The 22,621-nt window shown below is 40.5% G+C and overlaps 2 protein-coding genes across 5 annotated transcripts; both read left to right on the top strand.

Annotated features, from left to right (window-relative positions):
• Nucleotides 1–630: 630 nt before the first annotated feature.
• LOC110499406 (ATP-dependent RNA helicase SUPV3L1, mitochondrial) lies at nt 631–8,511 on the top strand. Of its 4 annotated transcripts, none has more exons than XM_021576534.2 (15): nt 631–1,110; nt 2,422–2,499; nt 2,630–2,737; nt 2,862–2,976; nt 3,311–3,479; nt 3,634–3,745; nt 3,923–4,000; nt 4,131–4,222; nt 4,403–4,583; nt 4,794–4,887; nt 5,330–5,549; nt 5,668–5,748; nt 5,874–6,050; nt 7,315–7,463; nt 7,656–8,511. In XM_021576534.2, exons 1-15 carry the CDS (start codon nt 822–824, stop codon nt 8,062–8,064), a joined length of 2,352 nt encoding a protein of 783 aa, XP_021432209.1. In that variant the 5' UTR covers nt 631–821; the 3' UTR covers nt 8,065–8,511. The 4 variants fall into 4 exon arrangements, with proteins under 4 accessions (XP_021432209.1, XP_036812148.1, XP_021432211.1 ...); XM_036956253.1 differs by lacking the exon at nt 631–1,110 and adding an exon at nt 1,172–1,726; XM_021576536.2 differs by lacking the exon at nt 631–1,110 and adding an exon at nt 1,780–1,972.
• Nucleotides 8,512–11,078: 2,567 nt separating this feature from the next.
• On the top strand, nt 11,079–22,149 carry LOC110499539 (hexokinase HKDC1-like). The gene is made up of 5 exons (XM_021576673.2): nt 11,079–11,095; nt 11,274–11,472; nt 11,765–11,884; nt 12,034–12,130; nt 22,028–22,149. The coding sequence occupies exons 1-5, from the start codon at nt 11,079–11,081 to the stop codon at nt 22,147–22,149; spliced, it is 555 nt and encodes a 184-aa protein (XP_021432348.2).
• Nucleotides 22,150–22,621: the final 472 nt, after the last annotated feature.

Below are 22,621 nucleotides of genomic sequence, written 5' to 3' on the forward strand. Positions count from 1 at the left end.
CATTTTCATACACACTTTTTGTTGTTGTTGTATTTTGTGTTTTTTTTTTGTATTTTGTATTTTTGTATTTTTTCTTCCTTTCTTCTAGGTCAGCTTCAGCATTATGGACATGGGTGTATCTGTGGTCCATTTGGCCTGTCCCACGGCTTCTTCAATGATGGGTTGTGAGTGGCTCTGTTGATGAACTTCTGGCCAATGATTGACTGTCTAACATCGATCACGCAAACTCACGCTACACCTCTTATATCACGCTGAATCCCAGAAATGTTTTTTTTTGTTGTTGCTTTATTTCCATTAATTGTGTTCAGGTATGAATATGAAGGCAGCACCTCCCCAAACGCGATCATCATTTATAACTAACATTTGTTTTCAGGTTTTTAGCGATGCGCACTTTAACCTTCGATCCGGCTTTGACCTTTTCAAGGACCTTTTGATTTGTGAAATGTAGGCACCACAGACATGCCTGAGTATTATCAGTAGATGTGTGCTCATATAGTACATATATCATTTGAACGTATAATCACGGTATTTTTATAGACACAATTATATGTTTTCTAATTAAATCAACGCATTTCCTGAATTACTATGATATATATTTTTACATATTGCTACAGGCATATTTTTGGACTCCAATGCAAACAAGGGTCCTCCTGCACGTTGTATCACAGAATGAAGCCCATGTAGACAGTCCTCTGCTACAATACTGTGCAAAAACGTACCAGCAAAAGATTATGGCACATAGCATAAAATGGGACATTGAAAAGTGTTAATTGACACACACCAGACAAGGCAACATAATCGCGGACTGTATCTAGCAACCAATGATGTCAGTAAACCGCTGTATGCTGTTGTTCTCAAGAGTACAGCCCAGAATATGCGCCATATCTGTACGAAACAAAAACACTCTGGTGGACAGTCGTTGTGGAAACTTTGGATCGACAACGTTATTGAAAGACCCCTGGTCTGGTCCTCTGACCTCCAGACGAGGTGTTTATTCGAACAGTTCGTCACGATCACCAGACACCTCACTATTTGTGCCTCTCAACATCAAGAGTGATGTCGACGATGGTTGGGCTGTGGGAGCTGAGCTCACGCAACCTTTGGACAAAAGTACTGTATTTTTAACATCTATATTGTTGCGCTATGTTAATGTTGAGTGCCAATTAGACAGATGAGCTGTTAGTATAGCTGAAATTGACATATTTTTGTAATTTAGTGCCAAGATGGCTGCGAGGTGGCTTCAATACAGCACCCCCTGTCTGTCTTCCAGGGTTATACACAATATTGGAAGATCATGTATCATTATGCTTGTTTACAATAAGCTGCACTGAGGTCACAAGGCAATCACGTTTACATGAAGACACCATGGAACTGGCACGAGATATGGGTGGGGAAACGTATCTCAATGCAGAGATGGAATAGGCCATTGTACCTTTATCCACACTATGATCAAGAAGATCGAAATACTGCCAGTTTCCCAGAAACAACCCTTTTTGCCCTCATGCTAGTTAGCAGTAGCCACCGGGGCATTTTGGAATGGCCGTGTCAGCCAACCAACCCATTTGTTCAATGCAACGTGCCATTCCATAATGGCTGCTGCTAACTAGCATGAGGATGAAAAGGGCAGTTGTCCAGGAAAACTAGCAGTACTTCAATCTTCTTGATGGAGCAGTGTGGATAAAGATACAATTTGGAGTTCAGTGGCATATCCCATGCCTGCATTGAGGTACGTTTCCCAACCTATATCTAGCACCGGCTCCACACTCTTAATGAATTCTTTTAAAAAATCTAATAGGGAGGGCCAACTAACCCTCCAAATCGCTCAAGCTAACTGGAGCACTGAACCAGGTGCTCTTAAATATCTTCAGTGCCAGCAAAAGTGAAATGCCTTCTGACTAATGAGGATGACAAGTCAGCACAGGTGTAACACATACTGACTAACAAGGTGGCACCAATCGGTGCACCCAACGTGGTAACGTCCAACCTCGAAATCTAAATGGGAAAACCAAAACCTGTAACAATGTGATATGAAAGTAGAGGGATTTATGTTTCTAGAACCGTGCTGCAATTGAGAATGGTTTCATGTTTGGATGCAATATTTGTGTGGCTTCCAGAGCCAATTCGCCTTTAAGCAGACCATGTAAAGTCCTTTGGCTAAGAGTAACGGTATACTGGGGCAGCCATGGCCGTGAGACATGGGGGCTGTATTCTAACGGTATACTATGGAGTCTTACAGCCATGTCTCAGTAACAGCTTGCTATGAGTCTGAGACTTGTGAACGTTTGGTCACATTCCCTGTCAATATATATTTTTGTGAAAGCTGTTTGCTGGGACTCTCTTCCTATAATTGTTTATAGCTTCAAGAGTAGGCCTGCTACATGGCTGTTTTATCAGTCATTACTATGTGGTTTCTCCTAACAGGTGAACTTCTAAAAATACTGAATAAGTTCTACAAGCGGAATGAGATGCAAAAAATTGCTGCGGATCAAGGTCTCGATGGTGAGAACAACAATCATTTTCAACTAGTTGGCCTACTGGTATGGTACCCTCATCAAATATATGTTTAGTGATCATACTCTTCCAACCAAGCCTCATGGGCATACCAAAACATTCATCTCTGTGTTGTTAGCTCGTCTCTTTCACCAAGCCTTCATCAGCTTTCGGAAGTATGTGCTGGAAATCTCTACACTCAGTGCAGACCTTCATATCATCCTCAATGATATATGCTGTGGAGCAGGTGAGTACAACACTCTTCTTATGACTTAATGAATCAGGTGATTGAAAGCAACTGTGAGTTGGAACTGAATTCCAACCCCATCACACCCTCTCAACTGATGAGTGTGTTTGCTTGTGTTCACCAGGCCACATAGATGACCTCTATCCTTACTTCATGAGACATGCAAAGCAGATTTTCCCCATGCTGGACTGCATGGAGGATCTACGAAAAATCAGTGATCTGCGTGTACCAGCTAATTGGTAAGTATCACCTCATCTTCATGTGATCTCAACATTAAACACATTATACAATAGTTTTTGTGGTTTTATTGTCACATACACAGGGATAGGTGCAGTGAAATGTGTTGTTTTTAAAAGGGTCAGCCATAGTAAGGCGGTGCCCCAAGGGCAAATTAGGATTTAAGTGCCTTGTTCAAGTGCACATCGGCAGATCTTTCACCTTGTCGGCTCATGTATTCGAACCAGCGACCTTTCGGTTACTCGCCCAACGCTCAAGATATTTATACATACAGCGCTGTGTTCACACAATACTCCACACAAGTGTCTTTCAGCCATGCACCTGAACGTTTCCCAGGTACCCAGAGGCTAGAGCCATCCAGAGGAAGGTGATATTCCATGCTGGTCCGACCAACAGTGGAAAGACCCATCATGCAATTCAGAGATACCTGGCTGCCAAGTCTGGTGTCTACTGTGGACCGCTAAAGCTGTTGGCCCACGAGATCTTTGAAAAGAGCAACACTGCTGTTAGTATGACCCCTCGTTCACTAGTAAACCTCCATAGAGAAGACATTAAGAAAGCTTTTTGTGTAGCTAATACCTTGAAACAAAAATGTTTAATTTAATTCGCAGAGCTCTATGTCGAAGGAGGACGTTAAATCAAAGTTTCTTTCTCCCCAGGGCGTGCCATGTGATTTGGTGACAGGAGAAGAGAGAACATTTGTGGATGCGGAGGGGGGACAAGCTGAGCATGTGGCCTGTACTATCGAGATGTGCAGTGTCACAACTCCATGTCAGTGTCTTATCTTACCTCTCAACTTAACCTCATGTACATGAAATATGTTTATTTTATCACTTCCATGTAAGTATTGGGTTTATGTTCTGCAAGAGCTAGATATTTGTTGACATTGGTTATCACCTGCTGTGTTCACTAACATGTGAAACGTGTCGTCCTCTGTGTTCTGTCCAGATGAAGTAGCGGTTATTGATGAGATCCAGATGATTAGGGACATATCGAGGGGATGGGCTTGGACCAGGGCTCTTCTCGGTCAGTAACTTCACTGTATTGTTATTGTATAGAAATTACCAGCTATTTACTAGATCAATAACAATATGGTAAAATTATAATTTCACAGTAATAACTAATGGATTATTTGTTTTTCTCTGTCTGGGAATAGGTTTGTGTGCTGAGGAGATCCATGTGTGCGGAGAGCCTGCTGTGATTAACTTTGTCACAGAGCTCATGTACACAACTGGTGAAGAGGTGGAGGTGAGTCTGGCCAGTCTACTGAACATTAGTGTGTTCGGCTTCTAATGAGACTGTCAGTCATTTGGGGTAGAGGCCTGCTTGTCATTTACATGATTCTGCTGAATATCAATTAAAAACTCGGACTTCTAGTGTTTAGAAAAAAAAGCCAAGTGTCTTACAGTTGACATATTCTACTGGCAGGTTCGTAACTACAAGAGGCTCAGTCCGTGCTCAATTCTGGACCGTGCTGTGGAGTCTCTGGATAACCTGAGACCAGGCGACTGTGTTGTCTGCTTCAGCAAAAACGATATTTACTCCATCAGTAGGCAGATCGAGAGCCGAGGCCTGGAGTGTGCCGTCATCTACGGAAGCCTTCCACCCGGTAAGGCTTTCCTCTGTTCTTATATGTCCACAGTGATTGAGGTGATGGAGATTTAGAATGGAGTGAAAAATGTAAAAATATGGACATTCAACTTGTTCGGGTGCTGGACAGAAAAACAAAATGGCTGATGTACTCCCGCCGTGACATCACTCAATCCTTGAGGTGTAATAGTGTGTATCATTAAAGCACTGTCAATCATCCGCTAAACAGGGACCAAGCTATCTCAAGCAAAGAAGTTCAATGACCCAGAGGACCCATGTAAGATCCTGGTTGCAACAGATGCCATCGGGATGGGACTTAACCTGTGAGTTGAGCGTTGAAGCTGATCTTGTTAGCTTATTGTTTTAATTGACCTCTGACAATCCATATTATGTTTGAAGTACATTGTTCTACACATTGTCATAAAACTACTAAACAGAAAGAAAAAAAAAATTATTGCATGATTAGTTGATTTCAGTTTAGTTTGATTTCAGTCAACGCTGCAGCGTTGTAGTTGTTGCAATGCACAAAATGTACAACTTGTAATTGAAATGTACGACATTTGTCATTTTTACTTTGAATTTTCATTTATTTTTCCTTTACCAAAAAAATCTATCAACCCCTACAAAAATGTCCATTAATTATAGTCCACGTAATAATTCACATTTCCTCTTGCTGCAGGATTATTTTGCTGCTGTAGCACACTGGCTCAAATTTAAGATCCTACAGCTGTATAAGCTCTGTCTACCATGCCCCTCCCACATTAGGAGTATCAAGAGAATCATCTTCAACTCCTTGGTGAAACCCAACATCAATGAGAAGGGTGAGAAGGAGCTAAACACCATCTCCACGTCTCAGGCTCTCCAGATCGCTGGGCGGGCCGGACGCTTCAGCTCCATCTTTAAAGAGGGCGAGGTCACCACCATGCACCGCGATGACCTGCCTATCCTCAAGGAGATACTCAGCAGGACCGTCCACGCCATCGAGGTGAGGAATATGGACCGTGTCTGACCTTTGATCTCCTGTGTGTGGTATATCTGACTATTTAATATCCTTTATTTAATGACAATGAAGTATGACATTATGTTAATTTTCCGAATCCTAGATAGCTGGGCTGCACCCTACAGCAGAGCAGATTGAAATGTTTGCCTACCACTTACCTGATGCCACCTTGTCCAATCTGATAGTAAGTAACTTTACTTCACTACAAATTACTCTGTAATGAAAATTAAGATTTACTGTTAAATTCACAGATTAGTATAGAATTATTTGTGTTAATTTAAAAGTAACCCTTTTTCTTTCTATCCCCAGGATATATTTGTGAGCCTCTCGCAAGTTGATGGTATGTACTTTGTGTGCAACATTGATGACTTCAAGTTCCTGGCTGACATGATCCAGCACATTCCCCTCAACCTGCGCTCTCGATATGTGTTCTGCACTGCGCCCATCAACAAGAAGCAGCCCTTTGTGTGCACCTCCTTCCTGAAGGTAGGAGCAGAGACATCGTTACAGCAGAATCATCCACATTCAATTAGCAACACTGGTTAAAACGTCTGGGCCCGCATTCACAATGTAGGAGTGGTCATATACGGTATCACCTTTTAGGCCATTATCAACCCTTTACACTCGTACCCGTATACAGGTTGAACATGGCAAATTTGGACACTGATAAGTGCCCTAAATTGGAATGCATTGGCTGTACAGTAAGTAACATGCTATTTATAATGGACTTTTTTTGGATTGCTTAAACAACAACAACAGTAATTGTGTAAAGGTGGGGATGCAGGGCTGTTCTCCAAACAACCTACAAATGTGTTTGCTTCAGTTCCTCAATGGCAAAGCTAGGAGGGATCAAAAAAGCACCTTATAGTTGAAGGCTCTTTCCTTGAGCCATAAAAGTACATTTAAATTCCTTATGAACTGTGCCCAGTCTGGAGAGGTGTGTCCACTTGGAGACAACAGTTAGACATCACACTCAAACTCTTGTCATTATTTTGTCTTATGTTGCACCTACCCCAGAATTGTCATGGATATCGTTATTATGTAACTCCATGTCCAGCATATTTTCAGATTTCATTATAAGATGTGGCAAAAAGTACAGTAAATGTAAAATGCGCAAATCAACGTTATAATGTTTGGATTCAATCTTGTCAGGTGAACTGTTGTCCTCAACTTTTAAAATAATTTCCCCATGATCTCTGAACTGTTCATTTTTTATTTCTGCCGTGTATATGCATATTCTTTTCCATATTTATTCTGTAAGAAACATTTCAAATGTAGCCCTACAGGCCAATTCCCAAGAGTGTAAAGAGTTAACAAGATTGTATGGACAGGGGGAACCTGACTCTAGATCAGCGCTCCTCCTCTGAGACGCTTTGTGAATACGGTCTCTAACCTCTGAATGTTCCTGTCATTCAGTGATGGGTCTACCGTTTGGAATATAGAATTTGTCATGGGAAGCACACGTCCTTGCATGAGTCACTCCATATTCTGGCATGATCAGTATGTTGCCAGTTTGCCTCTGATATGAGCTGTCTTCCGGTCGTACAGTAACTATAGCACCATTGATAAGCTTTTGTTAGTTGTGCTTTAAGGAACATGACATCAGTGTTGTTACGGCAGCAGTGTTGATAAGATCTATTGTGGGTTGGGTGAAACATTACGGTGACTACGGTCTAAAGGTAATCCTATGGTAATTGGGTCTGGATGATGAGGCACTGAGTGTCTGAGGTGACGCTCTCTCCGTCTCCAGTTTGCCAGACAGTTCAGCAGAGATGAGCCTCTGACCTTTGACTGGGTGTGTCGGCTCGTCAGCTGGCCCTTGGTCCCACCCAAGAACATCAAGGACCTGGTGCACCTGGAGGCTGTCCATGATGTGCTAGACCTCTACCTCTGGCTCAGGTGATCCCGTCTCTCACCACTCTACCTTACCAAAACCATTCACCAATCGAAATGACCACATGTTCTTGTTGTGCTAAAGGTCATCACCGAATTTAGTAACACAATGTGCCTAATGAGGTCATTGATTGTCTTTATTGCAATTATTCTCAATCAGATGTTAATAACACTCTCTTTTGGACTTTTTGTCTCCAGCTACCGCTTCATGGACATGTTCCCGGATGCCAATCATGTCCGGGAGATCCAGCAGGAGCTGGACAGCATCATTCAGTTGGGCGTGCGCAACATCACACGACTTATCCGAGCAACGGAGACCAGCGCCACCCCTGGGATAGACCCCCTCTCCAGCCAGAGGAGGTCGGGGCCCAGCCCAGTATCCCCAAGGAGGGTTCGAGGAGCTCCCAAGGCCCAGGACAGTGGAGTAGAGGCTGGGCAGCTGGACAAGTCCCTAGGCTCCCGCCTAGTGCAGGAGGGCTTACTGACTCCCGACCTCCTAAAGCAATTGCAGAAGGAGTGGTCCAAGGAGCACCGTCAAGAGGAAGTAGGAGTCAAACTGGTTGCGGAAACTTTGAATAATAAAATTAAAGGGAGGAAGAAAAAGTGACCTGTTTCCTGTTATTTTGACCGGACTTCATTCCAGGCGGTATTATGCAGCTGTTGACCAATTGGACTGTGTGTGTCCCAGCTCCTGTCTATCACTGTTCAAAAACAGTCATCTTGTGAGCCAAAGGGTAAATAAATATGTTATTACAAAGTAATTTTGTAGTCTTATTTTATTTTTATCACTTGAAAAGTAAAATCGTTGACTGCATCACGTAGATAGTCCGTCTCATGCAGCAAGCAATGACTAATTTTTACACTGAGGCATCATTCCTTGAGCAATTTGTGCCCATCCTATGCTTGGGCTAGACTACGGTAACAAACTTAAATGTTATATGAGACATCGTCTCTTGCACTTTACACCACTAATTATATGCTCCTATCTATGTATGATTCGAAACTGACAGTATAAGTGATGTGATTGATAAAATAAAAGTACAATTTCTTTTGACAAGGTCTTTGTATTTATTTTATGTGAGACGTGAGGTGACAAATCTCTATTGATTTATTTTACTCGTAACGACAATGTAAACATGTCCTCAAGCTTTATCACAAATGGTTATAAGATGTCATGTCAGTGATTTTCTTGCCTTATGACACTGATTATAACGTCTTTATAATGAACACTTCATACCACATGATAAAGGTTATGTGACACTTAGACCATGCTAAGACCTTGTGCTGCGTTCTAAGTGTTCTCTCTGAACTGGGATTAGCTTTAGCCAGTTTCAAAACACAACAGCCACAGAGTGGGAATGGAGACAGAATTTCATTATTTCCTAATTTGTTACAAAACAATCACATTTGTGAACTGATTGAAGCTGTTATTTGAGAGAGGGGATATGATGTTTCAACCTTCTGAATTGTTAGAAATTAAAGCAGTGATCACTCTTATACTGTGACGGAGATGACCCTGGATCCTCCAACCAAGGTCCTCCTAGGAAAACCTTGATACCGTATATAGATCTAGGCTTCCATTTCTGTTGTTGAACCCATCCTTTGCTTTTGAATTGGACACAGTAAAAGGTCCCATGGTTCCAAAAGAAAGTGCTCTTTGGAACCCAAGCCAAGGCATTGCTAGGAGTAGTGAGAGAAAGACTAGAGGTAGGCTACTCATTACTGAGCCAATGGAGGGGCCATGGATTAGGAAAACAACTAGTTGAGGAAGAAAAACACTCATACAACACTCACATTGTAGCTGAGGGGACACAGAGCCACAAGCTCAAGGACTGAAACAGTTTCCTCTCGAAGTTTATGAGATTGTTCTGATTAAGGTTGTATTGCTTTGAGTAGACACATTTGTAGTTGCAGGATATCATTTACAGGTACCAGAAGTGAACATGTTTGCTGTGCACTTGCTCTCTTTCCATTCTTCCAAGCCTCAGGAGGACCAAATCAAGAATGTGACACATTTCTGATGTGTGAAGGATTGTATTTGATAAGAAACTTTTTTTGGGGGGGTTATGTGTACATACTGTAAGTAGCCTAGTTGCTATAGAAATACAGATGTTGGCTAATTGATCATTAGAAAATCCTTATGCTATTGTTAGCACAGCTGAAAACTGTTGTTCTAATTAAAGAAACAATAAAACTAGCCTTCTTTAGACTAGTTGAGTATCTGGAGCATCAGCATTTGTATGTTCAATTACAGGCTCAAAATGGTCAGAAACAAAGAACTTTCTTGTGAAACTGTCAGTCTATTCTTGTTCTGAGAAATGAAGGCTATTCCATGTGAGAAACTGAAGATCTCGTACAACGCTCTGTACTACTCCCTTCACAGAACAGCGCAAACTGGCTCTAACTAGAATAGAAAGAGTGGGAGGCCCCGGTGCACAACTGAGCAAGGGGTCAAGTACATTAGAGTGTCTAGTATGAGAAACAGATGCCTTTCAAGTCCTCAACTGGCAGCTTCATTAAATAGTACCTGCAAAACACCAGTCTCAATGTCAACAGTGAAGGGGCGACTCAGGGATGCTGGCCGCCTTCTGGCCATTTTGAGCCTGTAATCGAACCCACAAATGCAGATGCTCCAGATACTCAACTAGTCTAAAGAAGAACAGTTATATTGCTTCTTTAATCATCAACAGTTTTCAGCTGTGCTAACATAATTGCAAAAGGGGTTTCTAATGATCAATTAGCCTTTTAAAATTATAAACTTGGATTAGCTAACACAACGTGCCATTGGAACACAGGAGTGATGGTTGCTGATAATGGGCCTCTGTACGCCTATGTAGATATTCCATTTTAAAAAATCAGACATTTCCAGCTACAATAGTCATTTAAACATTAACAATGTCTACACTATTTCTGATCAATTTGATGTTAATTTAATGGGCAAAAATGTGCTTTTCTTTCAAAAACAAGGACATTTCTAAGTGACCCCAAACTTTTGAACGGTAGTGTATATAAACTACAGTATGTTGTCATTTCAAATAGTCAGCTGTGTGGTTGTCATCAGGGGTTTAATTATTATTTGGTTCTGAAACTATCCCCATAATTGATGACTTTTACATAATTTTCAACATAAATACTGTAGTCAAGAGGACAGTTTTGGGCTTCACCTTCTCTTTCACTTGTGGACAGTCGGAAGTAGCTGAGGTATTTAGTCTGAAGTATTTAGCAATGGAGCCTAGGTTCATGATTCAATCCATGTTTACTCTAGACACCTTAAATGGGAGTCTTTTCTTAATGAGTATTATCATTCCAAAAACATCAGACAGTCTCCAATGAATTATCAATAGAACTAGCTACCTGCAAAGCCACTTACATGTGACTTAACAGTAGGTGTGAACTGCACTGACAAACATGGTCATCGTGTGACTATATATTCAGAGTGTAAGGTTTCTGCTCAGAGTGGCAGTTTTCCTCTTTGCCTGTGAACAATGATAGTTAAATCTCCCTAGTTCTTTCTCTCTTTCTCCCCCCCTCTCTCTCACTCACTCACTCACTCTCTCCGCCATCCTCCCAGGTACCCTTAGAAAGAGGCCTTAGGATTCCCACAGCACGGCCTACGTTAAAATGCTGCTCTCCTTCGTGTACAGGACAACTGATGGGACAGGTGAGAGGACTGGCTACAGATTGAAGGTTTACCTTGTTATTCATAATGTGGAACATGATCATGTTATTACCATGCTAATATCCTTTATCACACTTTATTCTGAACCGTCACTGAAACAGTTTATGAGACGTTGCGGTTTAAAATCATATAATTAGATTCAAGTTGTTTAATTCAAATTCGAGTGATTACACATTTATTATTGCAGAGCAAGGAAAGTACTTGGCTTTGGACCTGGGAGGAACTAACTTCCGGGTACTGGTGGTGAAGATCCGGAGTGGAATAAGCAAGTCTGTCCGCATGTACAACAAGATCTACGCCATCCCTCTGGAGATCATGCAGGGCACAGGAGAGGAGGTGAGGCTGCCACCGCCCCACTGAGGGGTGTACTGGAGGATCAATGAGTTATCCAGCGAACTTTGATAAACGACCAGAAATAACTATTGATTTTCTGCATCATTAAGAAATCAAAACGTAGATATGTGTTTTGATTGAGTCGATCAGCCCATGCCCATTTCAAACTTATCTTTCTAAAAAGTAATGTTATTTCAGAATATTTAGGCAAGTTAGCTGGCTAACTCATTTATCCTGTTTTGCAGGATACCCCTGTGGTGCCTAACCTTAACCTGACCTGATTCTCTGTTTCCAGGTGTTCAACAACAATTTCCAGTGCATCTCAGATTTTCTGGACAACATGGGGGTGAAGAATACTTGCCTCCCGCTTGGTTTCACCTTCTCCTTCCCCTGCAGACAGACAGGAATCGATAAGGTAAAAGTAGAATCGTCATGATAAAGATCAGCAACCTTAATGCCAAAGAATGGCAGTTATTTCAATGTCCTGTCTGCTTAATCAGGGTAAGACATTCCATTATTTTTCGAGTACGTAACCGCTCTCCATTGTAATACTTCCTTCCTTAGGGAAGTTTGGTTAGCTGGACCAAAGGGTTCAAAGCCACAGACTGTGAAGGAAGTGGTGTGGTGGAAATGCTGCGAGAAGCTTATAAGAACAAGGAATGTGAGTGAAATGGAACAAGCCCTACTGTGCTCTGTAATAGCTAGTCTGGATGGAAATAACTATACTATCGCCAATTATAAAAGTATCCATAGGCCAAATGTAATATTTTGTTTCCTGTAGCAATTTGATCTCGATATTCTTGCTGTGGTGAATGACACAGCGTGCACAATGATGTGTTCATATGAAGACCCCAAGTGTGAGATAGGACTCATTGCTGGTATGTAGGTTCTAGCTATTCTCAGCCCTGGTGATTTTATACTGCACTACACCAACAAAACAGTGAGATGTGTATGATCTCAGAGTGAAATGCTGCCCCCTAGGGACGAGGAGTAACGTGTGTTACATGGAGGAAATAAGAAACATGGAGATGGTGGAGTGGGACAAGGGACGGACGTTACAGGGTTTCTAAAACTATTGGTTCAGGACCCAAAGTGGGCCCTGGGCATGTGAGAGGTGGGTCGCGAGTTACTCTTCATTTGGGTTGTTGGAGGACGATTTAGCTCACGGGACGAAGGTAAATTTCTCATTTGGGTCTCGCGCTGAAAAGGTTTAAGAACCCCTGATGTAGAGGACACCCTGGTACCAGATCTGACCGAACACTTCATGCACAAACATAATTTTATAATAATAATTTTATAACAACAATAATAATAATATATCATAACTTACTGTGCTACTAGAGGACACCCTGTTGCCAGGGATTGTCATTCAATTAGTTTCTTATCCATAGTTCAGTCTAAATCTAATACAAATGAATTATTCAACCATGTTAAAGAGAGATACATTATGCTTCATTATGCTTATGGGAATTTTCCCTGACCCATAATCATTTAAAAAGGCTTGATTCAAATTCTGCATGACAATGTCCCCATATTAGTAAATAAAAAGGTCTAGACTATTGCCCTGGCTATACAGTGAAATATCGAACAATTTAAGCTTTTTTTGCATGTTGTCTAATTCATGTCATATCCTGTTCCCCCATGTTTGAGAAGATAACCAGCAGTATGTACTTCAGGGAGATAGTGAGACAGATTCTCATCGACCAACCAGGAGAGGTCTTCTGTTCCGGGGCCACATCACAGCGCCTCTGAAGAGAGACCAAGTAGTACAGCTACTAAGGTCTGTAGTAATAGTAGACAGATCCAACGTAAATCCACATGGGAAATATAAGATTAGTAAAATGAATGTGCTTTTAATGCTGGTTAGGGTTACTTACAGTAAGTGTTTACACTTGCATAAGTGAAGTAGGCTTTCATACCAGGGTTCTCTCCATTGTGATATCATCACTTCCAACTAGAGTTTCTATTGGACAAATTCAGGTAGGCCCCTCCCCGCAGTGTTGCCAACTTAGTGACTTAGTCGCTATATTTAGCGAGTATTCAGACCCCTCTAGCGACTTTTTCTGGTGTTATTGGAGACTTTTGGAGACTCTGACGTGAAAGCACATATCTTTCTTACACGCTGACCAGACCGTCGCAAAATACATTTAGAAATCCATGTTATTCAATTATTGCGCCCACACTTCTCACAAGCATCTGCGATGCCAAGGGCCAAAATAGAAATCCTTTCTATTTCTGACGCAGATCGTGCTGCAAGTCCTGCCTCTCCCATCTCCTCATTGGTTTATAGAAGCAGGTGCCAACGTGCCATCTCCTCATTGGTTATACCCATGTGGGTGATTGAAAGACGAAATGTTTTGCCGGTTGTCGTGGTAATACTATGAAAGTGTAGATACCGATCACCATATAAGTTCAAAGATGAAAAAGCCTGGGAGGAGAGATGACAATAAACGATTCGGTTGGCCTTTTTATGTGTGGATTAATTGTCGGAGTAGAGGACCTTGTGCATTTCAGATAAAATAACAACTCAATGTTTATATCCCATGACAAATTAGCTAGCAACAGCAAGCTAGCTAAATAGGCCAAATTAGCTAGCAAGTGCAAGCTAACTAGCTAAATTGCCATACATGTTTAATGCTTTTCGACCTGTCCCCAAATTAATGTTTGTTTTGAAATTAGAGTTTGTTTTGATATTTTAACCTGCGTGTCGTGATCGCGTTTGGTGAGGGGGGAAGCCGCCGCTGGCTGATCCCGCCCTGGCTTACATTCAGGGTGGGATGTACAGTGCCTTGCGAAAGTATTCGGCCCCCTTGAACTTTGCGACCTTTTGCCACATTTCAGGCTTCAAACATAAAGATATAAAACTGTATTTTTTTGTGAAGAATCAACAACAAGTGGGACACAATCATGAAGTGGAACGACATTTATTGGATATTTCAAACTTTTTTAACAAATCAAAAAACTGAAAAATTGGGCGTGCAAAATTATTCAGCCCCCTTAAGTTAATACTTTGTAGCGCCACCTTTTGCTGCGATTACAGCTGTAAGTCGCTTGGGGTATGTCTCTATCAGTTTTGCACATCGAGAGACTGACATTTTTCCCATTCCTCCTTGCAAAACAGCTCGAGCTCAGTGAGGTTGGATGGAGAGCATTTGTGAACAGCAGTTTTCAGTTCTTTCCACAGATTCTCGATTAGATTCAGGTCTGGACTTTGACTTGGCCATTCTAACACCTGGATATGTTTATTTTTGAACCATTCCATTGTAGATTGTGCTTTATGTTTTGGATCATTGTCTTGTTGGAAGACAAATCTCCGTCCCAGTCTCAGGTCTTTTGCAGACTCCATCAGGTTTTCTTCCAGAATGGTCCTGTATTTGGCTCCATCCATCTTCCCATCAATTTTAACCACCTTCCCTGTCCCTGCTGAAGAAAAGCAGACCCAAACCATGATGCTGCCACCACCATGTTTGACAGTGGGGATGGTGTGTTCAGGGTGATGAGCTGTGTTGCTTTTACGCCAAACACATTGCATTGTTGCCAAAAAGTTCAATTTTGGTTTCATCTGACCAGAGCACCTTCTTCCACATGTTTGGTGTGTCTCCCAGGTGGCTTGTGGCAAACTTTAAACAACACTTTTTATGGATATCTTTAAGAAATGGCTTTCTTCCTGCCACTCTTCCATAAAGGCCAGATTTGTGCAATATACGACTGATTGTTGTCCTATGGACAGAGTCTCCCACCTCAGCTGTAGATCTCTGCAGTTCATCCAGAGTGATCATGGGCCTCTTGTCTGCATCTCTGATCAGTCTTCTCCTTGTATGAGCTGAAAGTTTAGAGGGACGGCCAGGTCTTGGTAGATTTGCAGTGGTCTGATACTCCTTCCATTTCAATATTATCGCTTGCACAGTGCTCCTTGGGATGTTTAAAGCTTGGGAAATCTGTTTGTATCCAAATCCGGCTTTAAACTTCTTCACAACAGTATCTCGGACCTGCCTGGTGTGTTCCTTGTTCTTCATGATGCTCTCTGAGCTTTTAACGGACCTCTGAGACTATCACAGTGCAGGTGCATTTATACGGAGACTTGATTACACACAAGTGGATTGTATTTATCATCATTAGTCATTTAGGTCAACATTGGATCATTCAGAGATCCTCACTGAACTTCTGGAGAGAGTTTGCTGCACTGAAAGTAAAGGGGCTGAATAATTTTGCACGCCCAATTTTTCAGTTTTTGATTTGTTAAAAAAGTTTGAAATATCCAATAAATGTCGTTCCACTTCATGATTGTGTCCCACTTGTTGTTGATTCTTCACAAAAAATACAGTTTTATATATTTATGTTTGAAGCCTGAAATGTGGCAAAAGGTCGCAAAGTTCAAGGGGGCTGAATACTTTCGCAAGGCACTGTAAATGTAAAAAACTAAACTAAAAAACTAAAAAATTTGATAAAATAAAAAACAAAGTAACTCCGCCAGAGTGTCTCTTTTGGGTCACTTTTGCCGGTCCCAAGCCCGGATAAAGGAGGAGGGTTGGAATTGTGACATAAAAAACAAAAACAAGAATCGACAGAAGAAAGTTAATTTGTAGTTCTAAACATATTTAGGGTGTTTTTTACTCACTTTTTGTCTCTCCCACGACATAATTCCTCTCTCCTACAGCATCCATTACAATTACATGCACATGGCCAATTATGCAAATTAGGTGGTGACGTCATTTCGCTACTTCTAGTGACTTTTAGGACAGCCAATAGCTACTTTCCTTACTGAGGAGTTGGCAACACTGCCTCCCCGTTTTGTTCTGTTTGCTGCTTCTGTATGCTTCTGTTTGGTTACTTTGGTTCTGAGTCTTCCAAAAATGTCTAAAAAATCTACCTATTCACAAAGTATCTTGATGAATCCCACAGCACACCCTCACCCCCTGCGTTTCTTTCATTAACATATTTACTAATGACCTGCCACTGGCTCTGAATAAAGCCTGTGGATGACTCAACACTATGCATGTCTGCTACTACAGCAAGTGAAATTAATGCAACACTTAACAAAGAGCTGCAGTCAGTTTCAGAATAGGTTGCAAGAAATAAGTTAGTCCTAAATATTTCCAAAACTAAAAGCATTGTATTTGAGACAAATCATTCACTTAACAATAAACCGCAACTAAAACTTGTAATTAATAATGTGGAAATTTAGCAAGTTGAGGTGACTAAACTGTATTTTCTTACTAGCATAGACTTTGCTGCTTTGTCGAGGAAAGATGACTAACTATGACTGTGATTTGTGGTTTTCCCACCTAGCTATCTTAAAATGAATGCACTAACTGCAAGTCGCTTCGGATAAAAGCATCTGCTGAAGGACTAAAATGTAAAATGTAAAATGTAGTGAATACACCCCAGGCGTACAAGAAAATCAAGTTTGAGACTCCTCTATATTTCCCCCCAGTGACCGCTTGGCGCTACTGCAGGTGCGGTCCATTCTGCTGCAGCTGCGTCTGGACAGCATACGTGATGACAGCGTCATCGTCAACAAATCAACAACAAATCAATACAGGAAGAACATGTGGGAACACAAGTATAAATAAATAATATACAAAGGACAATTGGGCTAGGGGTGTGGGGTGTGGGGCTGGAGGCGGGGCTAGGGGTGTGGGGTGTGGGGCTGGAGGCGGGGCTAGGGGTGTGGGGTGTGGGGCTGGAGGCGGGGCTAGGGGTGTGGGGTGTGGGGCTGGAGGCGGGGCTAGGGGTGTGGGGTGTGGGGCTGGAGGCGGGGCTAGGGTGTACAATATCACATTAAACAAGGACCTTAAGGGACATACATAACACTTATAATTCTAACAGCTTTTTTGTTAGTAGAGTATTTAATTGTCTTAAAATATAGTTCCATTTATTTTGTAAGGTAAAAAATGTGGTGTTTTGTTTGTAAATTTACATTCATGAATATGAAATTTGGCCAAAAGAACAATGAAATGAATTACATAAAATTGTTTCATCTTATTTCTATTGTAGGTAAATAATCCAAGCAGTACATCTCTCCACAATAGTGTAAAATCTTCATAAATGTGTTATAATTATAAATTATAATTATAAATTATACATCTACTGATGTCTTGCCACAGTTTCCTTACATGAAATCAACGGCAAAAAAGATGACACACTGTTTCTGGGTGGTTGATGTTTTCCTTAAACTTCTTCATATAGTGGTTGGCAGGATAATATTTATGAACAATTTTAAAGGAAACTTCCTTAATTTTGTTAACAAGTAGGCATGTGTGTGGCAACATCCAAACTTTTTTTCCAAAAGATATTATCAATAAATCCGTTCCAATAAGGCATGACATAAGGTATATAGATACAACATCCTGCTGAAACAAGGATCGTATTGCTCTGTTGTTGAATGGACCAAAAGAGAAACAAATCTTTCCTACTGATGAGTCAACAGGGTCAACAGAAGGTAGGCTCTGAGGGTCAGGTCTTTCCTACTGATGAGTCAACAGGGTCAATAGAAGGTAGGTTCTGAGGGTCAGGTCTTTCCTACTGATGAGTCAACAGGGTCAATAGAAGGTAGGCTCTGAGGGTCAGGTCTTTCCTACTGATGAGTCAACAGGGTCAATAGAAGGTAGGCTCTGAGGGTCAGGTCTTTCCTACTGATGAGTCAACAGCGTCAACAGAAGGTAGGCTCTGAGGGTCAGGTCTTGACAGGTTCCTGAATAACATAGCAACACCTGAGGGAATGGCATCTAAAACAATTGCAAAATCTTTAGGTGTTACGGGGACCTTGTAAAGTGATAAGAATTCTTTATAACTGAGTAAAAGACCCTCTGCATTTACCAGTTGGCTCACCAATAGGATATTATTTCAGAACCAATATTCTAAAAACAAAGAAGTATTTTTATACAATATATCACGATTATTCCATATATAATATCTGTGTGGAGAAAAATTATGCTTATAAATTAAGGATCATGACAAGAAAACCTACCGATGAAAAGCAGAGTCACTGCAACTTTGTCAATATTAGAATTGCAAACCAACATGAAGTTAAGGCCACCAAAAGTAGACAAGACATGATGAGGAATATAATTCCACATAGAAGTGGGTCTTCTTATGAATTGTTTTATCCAATTGATCTTAAAAGTAGTAAAGGTAGTAATGTCCAGAAAATTCAACCCACCATACTCATAAGTATTCATTACAACAGTTTTCCTAATGTAATGTGTACGGTTTCTCCACAGATAGTTGAAAAGCATCTGGTCTATCGCCTTGCTTAAAGACAGCCTTGTTACCTTCAGCCTTGGTTATTAGGACTCTTCCTTTTAAAGATTAAGTCCTTCTGTAGCCATTGATTTAGTTTATTCTTTTTTTTTTTTTTTTTAATAAGAGGTTTAAAATTGAGCAAGCCTCTCGACTTCTGCTCCTTAATAATGGTTATGCCTAAATATGTACAGTTGAATTCAAAAGTTTACATACACCTTAGCCAAATACATTTAAACAGTTAACAATTCATGACATTTAATCCTTGTAAAAATTCCCTGTCTTAGGTCAGTTAGGATCACCGTTTATTTAAAGGATGTGAAATGTCAGAATAATAGTAGAGAGGGTGATTTATTTCAACTTCTCCATTTCTCCTAACAGAGCTGGTGTAACTGAGTCAGGTTTGTAGGCCTCCTTGCTCGAACACACTTTTTCAGTTCTGCCCAAACATTTTCTATAGGATTGAGGTCAGGGCTTTGTGATGGCCACTCCAATACCTTGACTTTGTTGTCCTTAAGCCATTTTGCCACAACTTTGGAAGTATGCTTGGGGTCATTGTCCATTTTGAAGACCCATTTGCGACCAAGCTTTAACTTCCTGACTGATGTCTTGAGATTTTGCTTCAATATATCCACAAAATGTTCCCCTCCTCATGATGCCATCTATTTTTTGAAGGGCACCAGTCCCTCCAGCATCTTCACAAGGTCATTTGCTGTTGTTCTGGGATTGATTTGCACTTTTTGCACCAAAGTACGTTCATCTCGAGGAGACAAAATGTGTCTCCTTCCTGAGCGGTATGACGGCTGCGTGGTCCCATGGTGTTTATACTTGCGTACTATTGTTTGTACAGATGAACGTGGTACCTTCAGGCGTTTTTAAAATTGCTGCCAAGGATGAACCAGACTTGTGGAGGTCTACCATTTTTTTTCTGAGGTCTTGGCTGATTTCTTTTGATTTTCCATTGTCGTCAAGCAAAGAGACACTGAGTTTGAAGGTAGGCCTTGAAATGCATCCACAGGTACACCTCCAATTGACTCAAATGATGTCAATTAGCCTATCAGAAGCTTCTAAAGCCATGACATCATTTTCTGGAATTTCCCAAGCTGTTTAAAGGCACAGTCAACTTAGTGTATGTAAACTTCTGACCCACTGGAATTGTGATACAGTGAATTATAAATTAAATAATCTGTCTGTAAACAATTGTTGGTAAAATTACTTGTGTCATGCACAAAGTATATGTCCTAACCGACTTGCCAAAACTATAGTTTGTTAACAAGAAATTTGTGGAGTGGTTGAAAAACAACTTTTAATGACTCCAACCTAAGTGTATGTAAACTTCCGACTTCAACTGTAAGTTCTTCTTTCACTGGAATACCATAATATGAAGGTTTCACACAATCTTTGACAGCTATGAGTTCACATTTATTAATGTTAAGATATAGACCAGACACTTTGGAAAAGGATTGTGTCACATTGGTCGATATGGGAATTTGGTTAGCATCTTTCAGAAAAAATGTAGTTTCGTCAGCCAGCTGGCTTATAATTTCTTTACCAGCTATGGAAATACCTTGTACAGGACTATTATTTAAATAATTTGTGAGAAGTTGGGTGATGAATAAAAACAGATACAGAGAGATAGGACAACGAAGCCCAATTCCTCTCTTTAACTCAAATCTCGATGAGGTGCCATATTTCAAGTTGATAGAGCTGTTACCATTTGTATAGAGTATTAATATCCTTACAGAAAAAAATCCCCAAAGCTAAATTTCTTAAGGGAGTGGAAGAGGAACTGATGCTCTACTGTGTCAAATGCTTTATAAAAAAAAGACATAATATGAAGCTATCCTCAGTTATTAGGTCTGAGTAGTCAAGTAGGTCTAATACTAGTCTGATATTGTTAGAAATATGTCTGTTCCTCATGAAGCCAGACTGTGTTTCGTCAATGATTGCATCCAGGACTTCTTTAATTATTTTTGCAAGTAGTAAGGTTAATATCTTATAGTCATTATTAAGAAGACAAATTGGACACCAGTTATCGATAAACAGCACTTTTTTTTTAGGCTTAGGTATCAGTGTTATTAACCCCTGACTCATTATAGAAGGGAGAACATTGTTTTTAATACTCTCTAAAAAGACTTCAAATAGGAAGGGAGCTACTTGTTCAGAATTTTTTTTGTAAAATTCTGAAGTAATTCCATCAACATCTGGTGATTTATTGTTCTTTAGATGTTTGATAGACTCTATAATCTCTTCAACGTTGATGGGTTCATTACTCTGTTTAGATTCTTTATCACTGATAGAGAGAACATTATTTAGTGAATCAAAAAAACATCTGTGGATTCCTGATAGTAAGTAGAGCTATACAATTTCCTGTAAAAATTGCTACAATATTTAGCGATTCATTTTTGGTCATGTGTAATACACCATCAATGTTTAACTTGTGGATAGTGTTACTTGTAGAGTGAAATTGCTCAAGTCTAAAGAAAGGATGAATTCTGTTCTCCCTCCTCAATCCATTTTTTCCTAGATCTAATAATGTCTCCTTCTGCTTTTAATCTCTATATATTATCCAGTTTCTCTATATATTATCAATTTTATTTCATCTATATATATTATCCAGTTTATTTTGCAACTCAATCAGTTTCTTCTTCTCCTCCCAGAGAGGTCGGCTGGGGACCTCTGAGAAACGGAAGTGTGTGTGGTACATTGTCTCCGCCTGGTGGCCACCGTTGTCGACACAATCCGATAGAACCGTGGGCCGAACCACATGGACATCACTGTGGGGGTGAACGGAACGCGCTACAAGCTGTATCCACAGTGTGTAGTCTCCAGGGGCAAGGGAATTTTCGATTTCACAGGATTATAAATTATACTTGTGTCGTTTAATTGGTATAAAGAAAGAAGAGGATATAATATTTCTGGTCAGATGAGACACAGCAAGGAAAGACTAATCAAACCTCTAGGGGCAGCACGTCGTCAGGAGTCAAACTAACACGAAGGTTGCAGTAAAACACTTAAAAAGACACACCCTATCCCCTCAGCCCTCAAATTAAGTGGAGACTTCTGATGACGTATCATGACGTCTGACAAGTATACACTTGCAAGGCAAGAGGCGAGGAAGAATTGATTCGGTCATTATTTTACATTCACGATTGTTACATTGCTAACGTGGCTAGAAGAGCTTAGTGAGATAACCAACAACTCACATTGGAAAAAAATTGTGTTGCAATTCCCGAACAATCATCAACATGCCTAAAAGAAAGAGTGCTACCAAGGGAGATGAGCCTGCAAGACGTTCAGCACGTTTGTCATCTAGACCGTCGCCCAAACTCCAAAAAAAAAGCCGCACCCAAAAAGCCAGTCAAAGGAAAGAAGGCAGCTGAGAACGGTGATGCCAAGGCTGAGGCGAAGGTTGAAGCCGCTGGAGACGCCAAATGAAGAACTGTTTGAAGTTGTGATCATTCTGTGTACTTGGTGACTGTACAGTTTAAAAATAAGTATTTTTTACCAAGTTTTTTTTGTAATATTAAAATATAATTTATAGTTCATTGTGGGCTTACATTTGACGTAAATGAAGCTATTCCAAGGGCTTGCCACGTTCATATCCATTTTATGCCTTGTTTAAATGAATACCGTCCATATCCAGTCAGTTTTAAAAACCAACAAAAAACTTCTAAACCTGTTTTGTTTTTGTTTTTACTGCTGAATGTGTTATTTTCCTACATAAATCCAAACATTAAAGGCAGCTAAAGTGTGTTTCTAAAATGTTTAAGAGGAATCGGGTTTTTGCCACTCCTTTTAGTTTTTTTATTGTACAAGTAATATGAATTAATTACATACCAAATGTTTTGAATCAACATCAGATCTTCTCATTCAGGAGACAAAAGACACCGTTTGAAAGTAATCACTA

This window comes from Oncorhynchus mykiss, chromosome 20 (assembly GCF_013265735.2).
Source record: "Oncorhynchus mykiss isolate Arlee chromosome 20, USDA_OmykA_1.1, whole genome shotgun sequence".
NCBI lineage: Eukaryota > Metazoa > Chordata > Actinopteri > Salmoniformes > Salmonidae > Oncorhynchus > Oncorhynchus mykiss.

Excerpts from the sequence above, each read along its gene's own strand:
- LOC110499406 (XM_021576534.2), top strand. The coding sequence starts at position 822 with ATGATGTCAGTAAACCGCTGTATGCTGTTGTTCTCAAGAGTACAGCCC. Across the intron at positions 3,746-3,922 it reads GTGCAGTGTCACAACTCCAT|ATGAAGTAGCGGTTATTGAT; the intron begins GTCAGTGTCTTA and ends TGTTCTGTCCAG. Across the intron at positions 7,464-7,655 it reads GACCTCTACCTCTGGCTCAG|CTACCGCTTCATGGACATGT; the intron begins GTGATCCCGTCT and ends TTTTGTCTCCAG.
- LOC110499539 (XM_021576673.2), top strand. Across the intron at positions 11,473-11,764 it reads TGCAGGGCACAGGAGAGGAG|GTGTTCAACAACAATTTCCA; the intron begins GTGAGGCTGCCA and ends CTCTGTTTCCAG. Across the intron at positions 12,131-22,027 it reads AGCTTATAAGAACAAGGAAT|ACCGTCGCCCAAACTCCAAA; the intron begins GTGAGTGAAATG and ends TTTGTCATCTAG.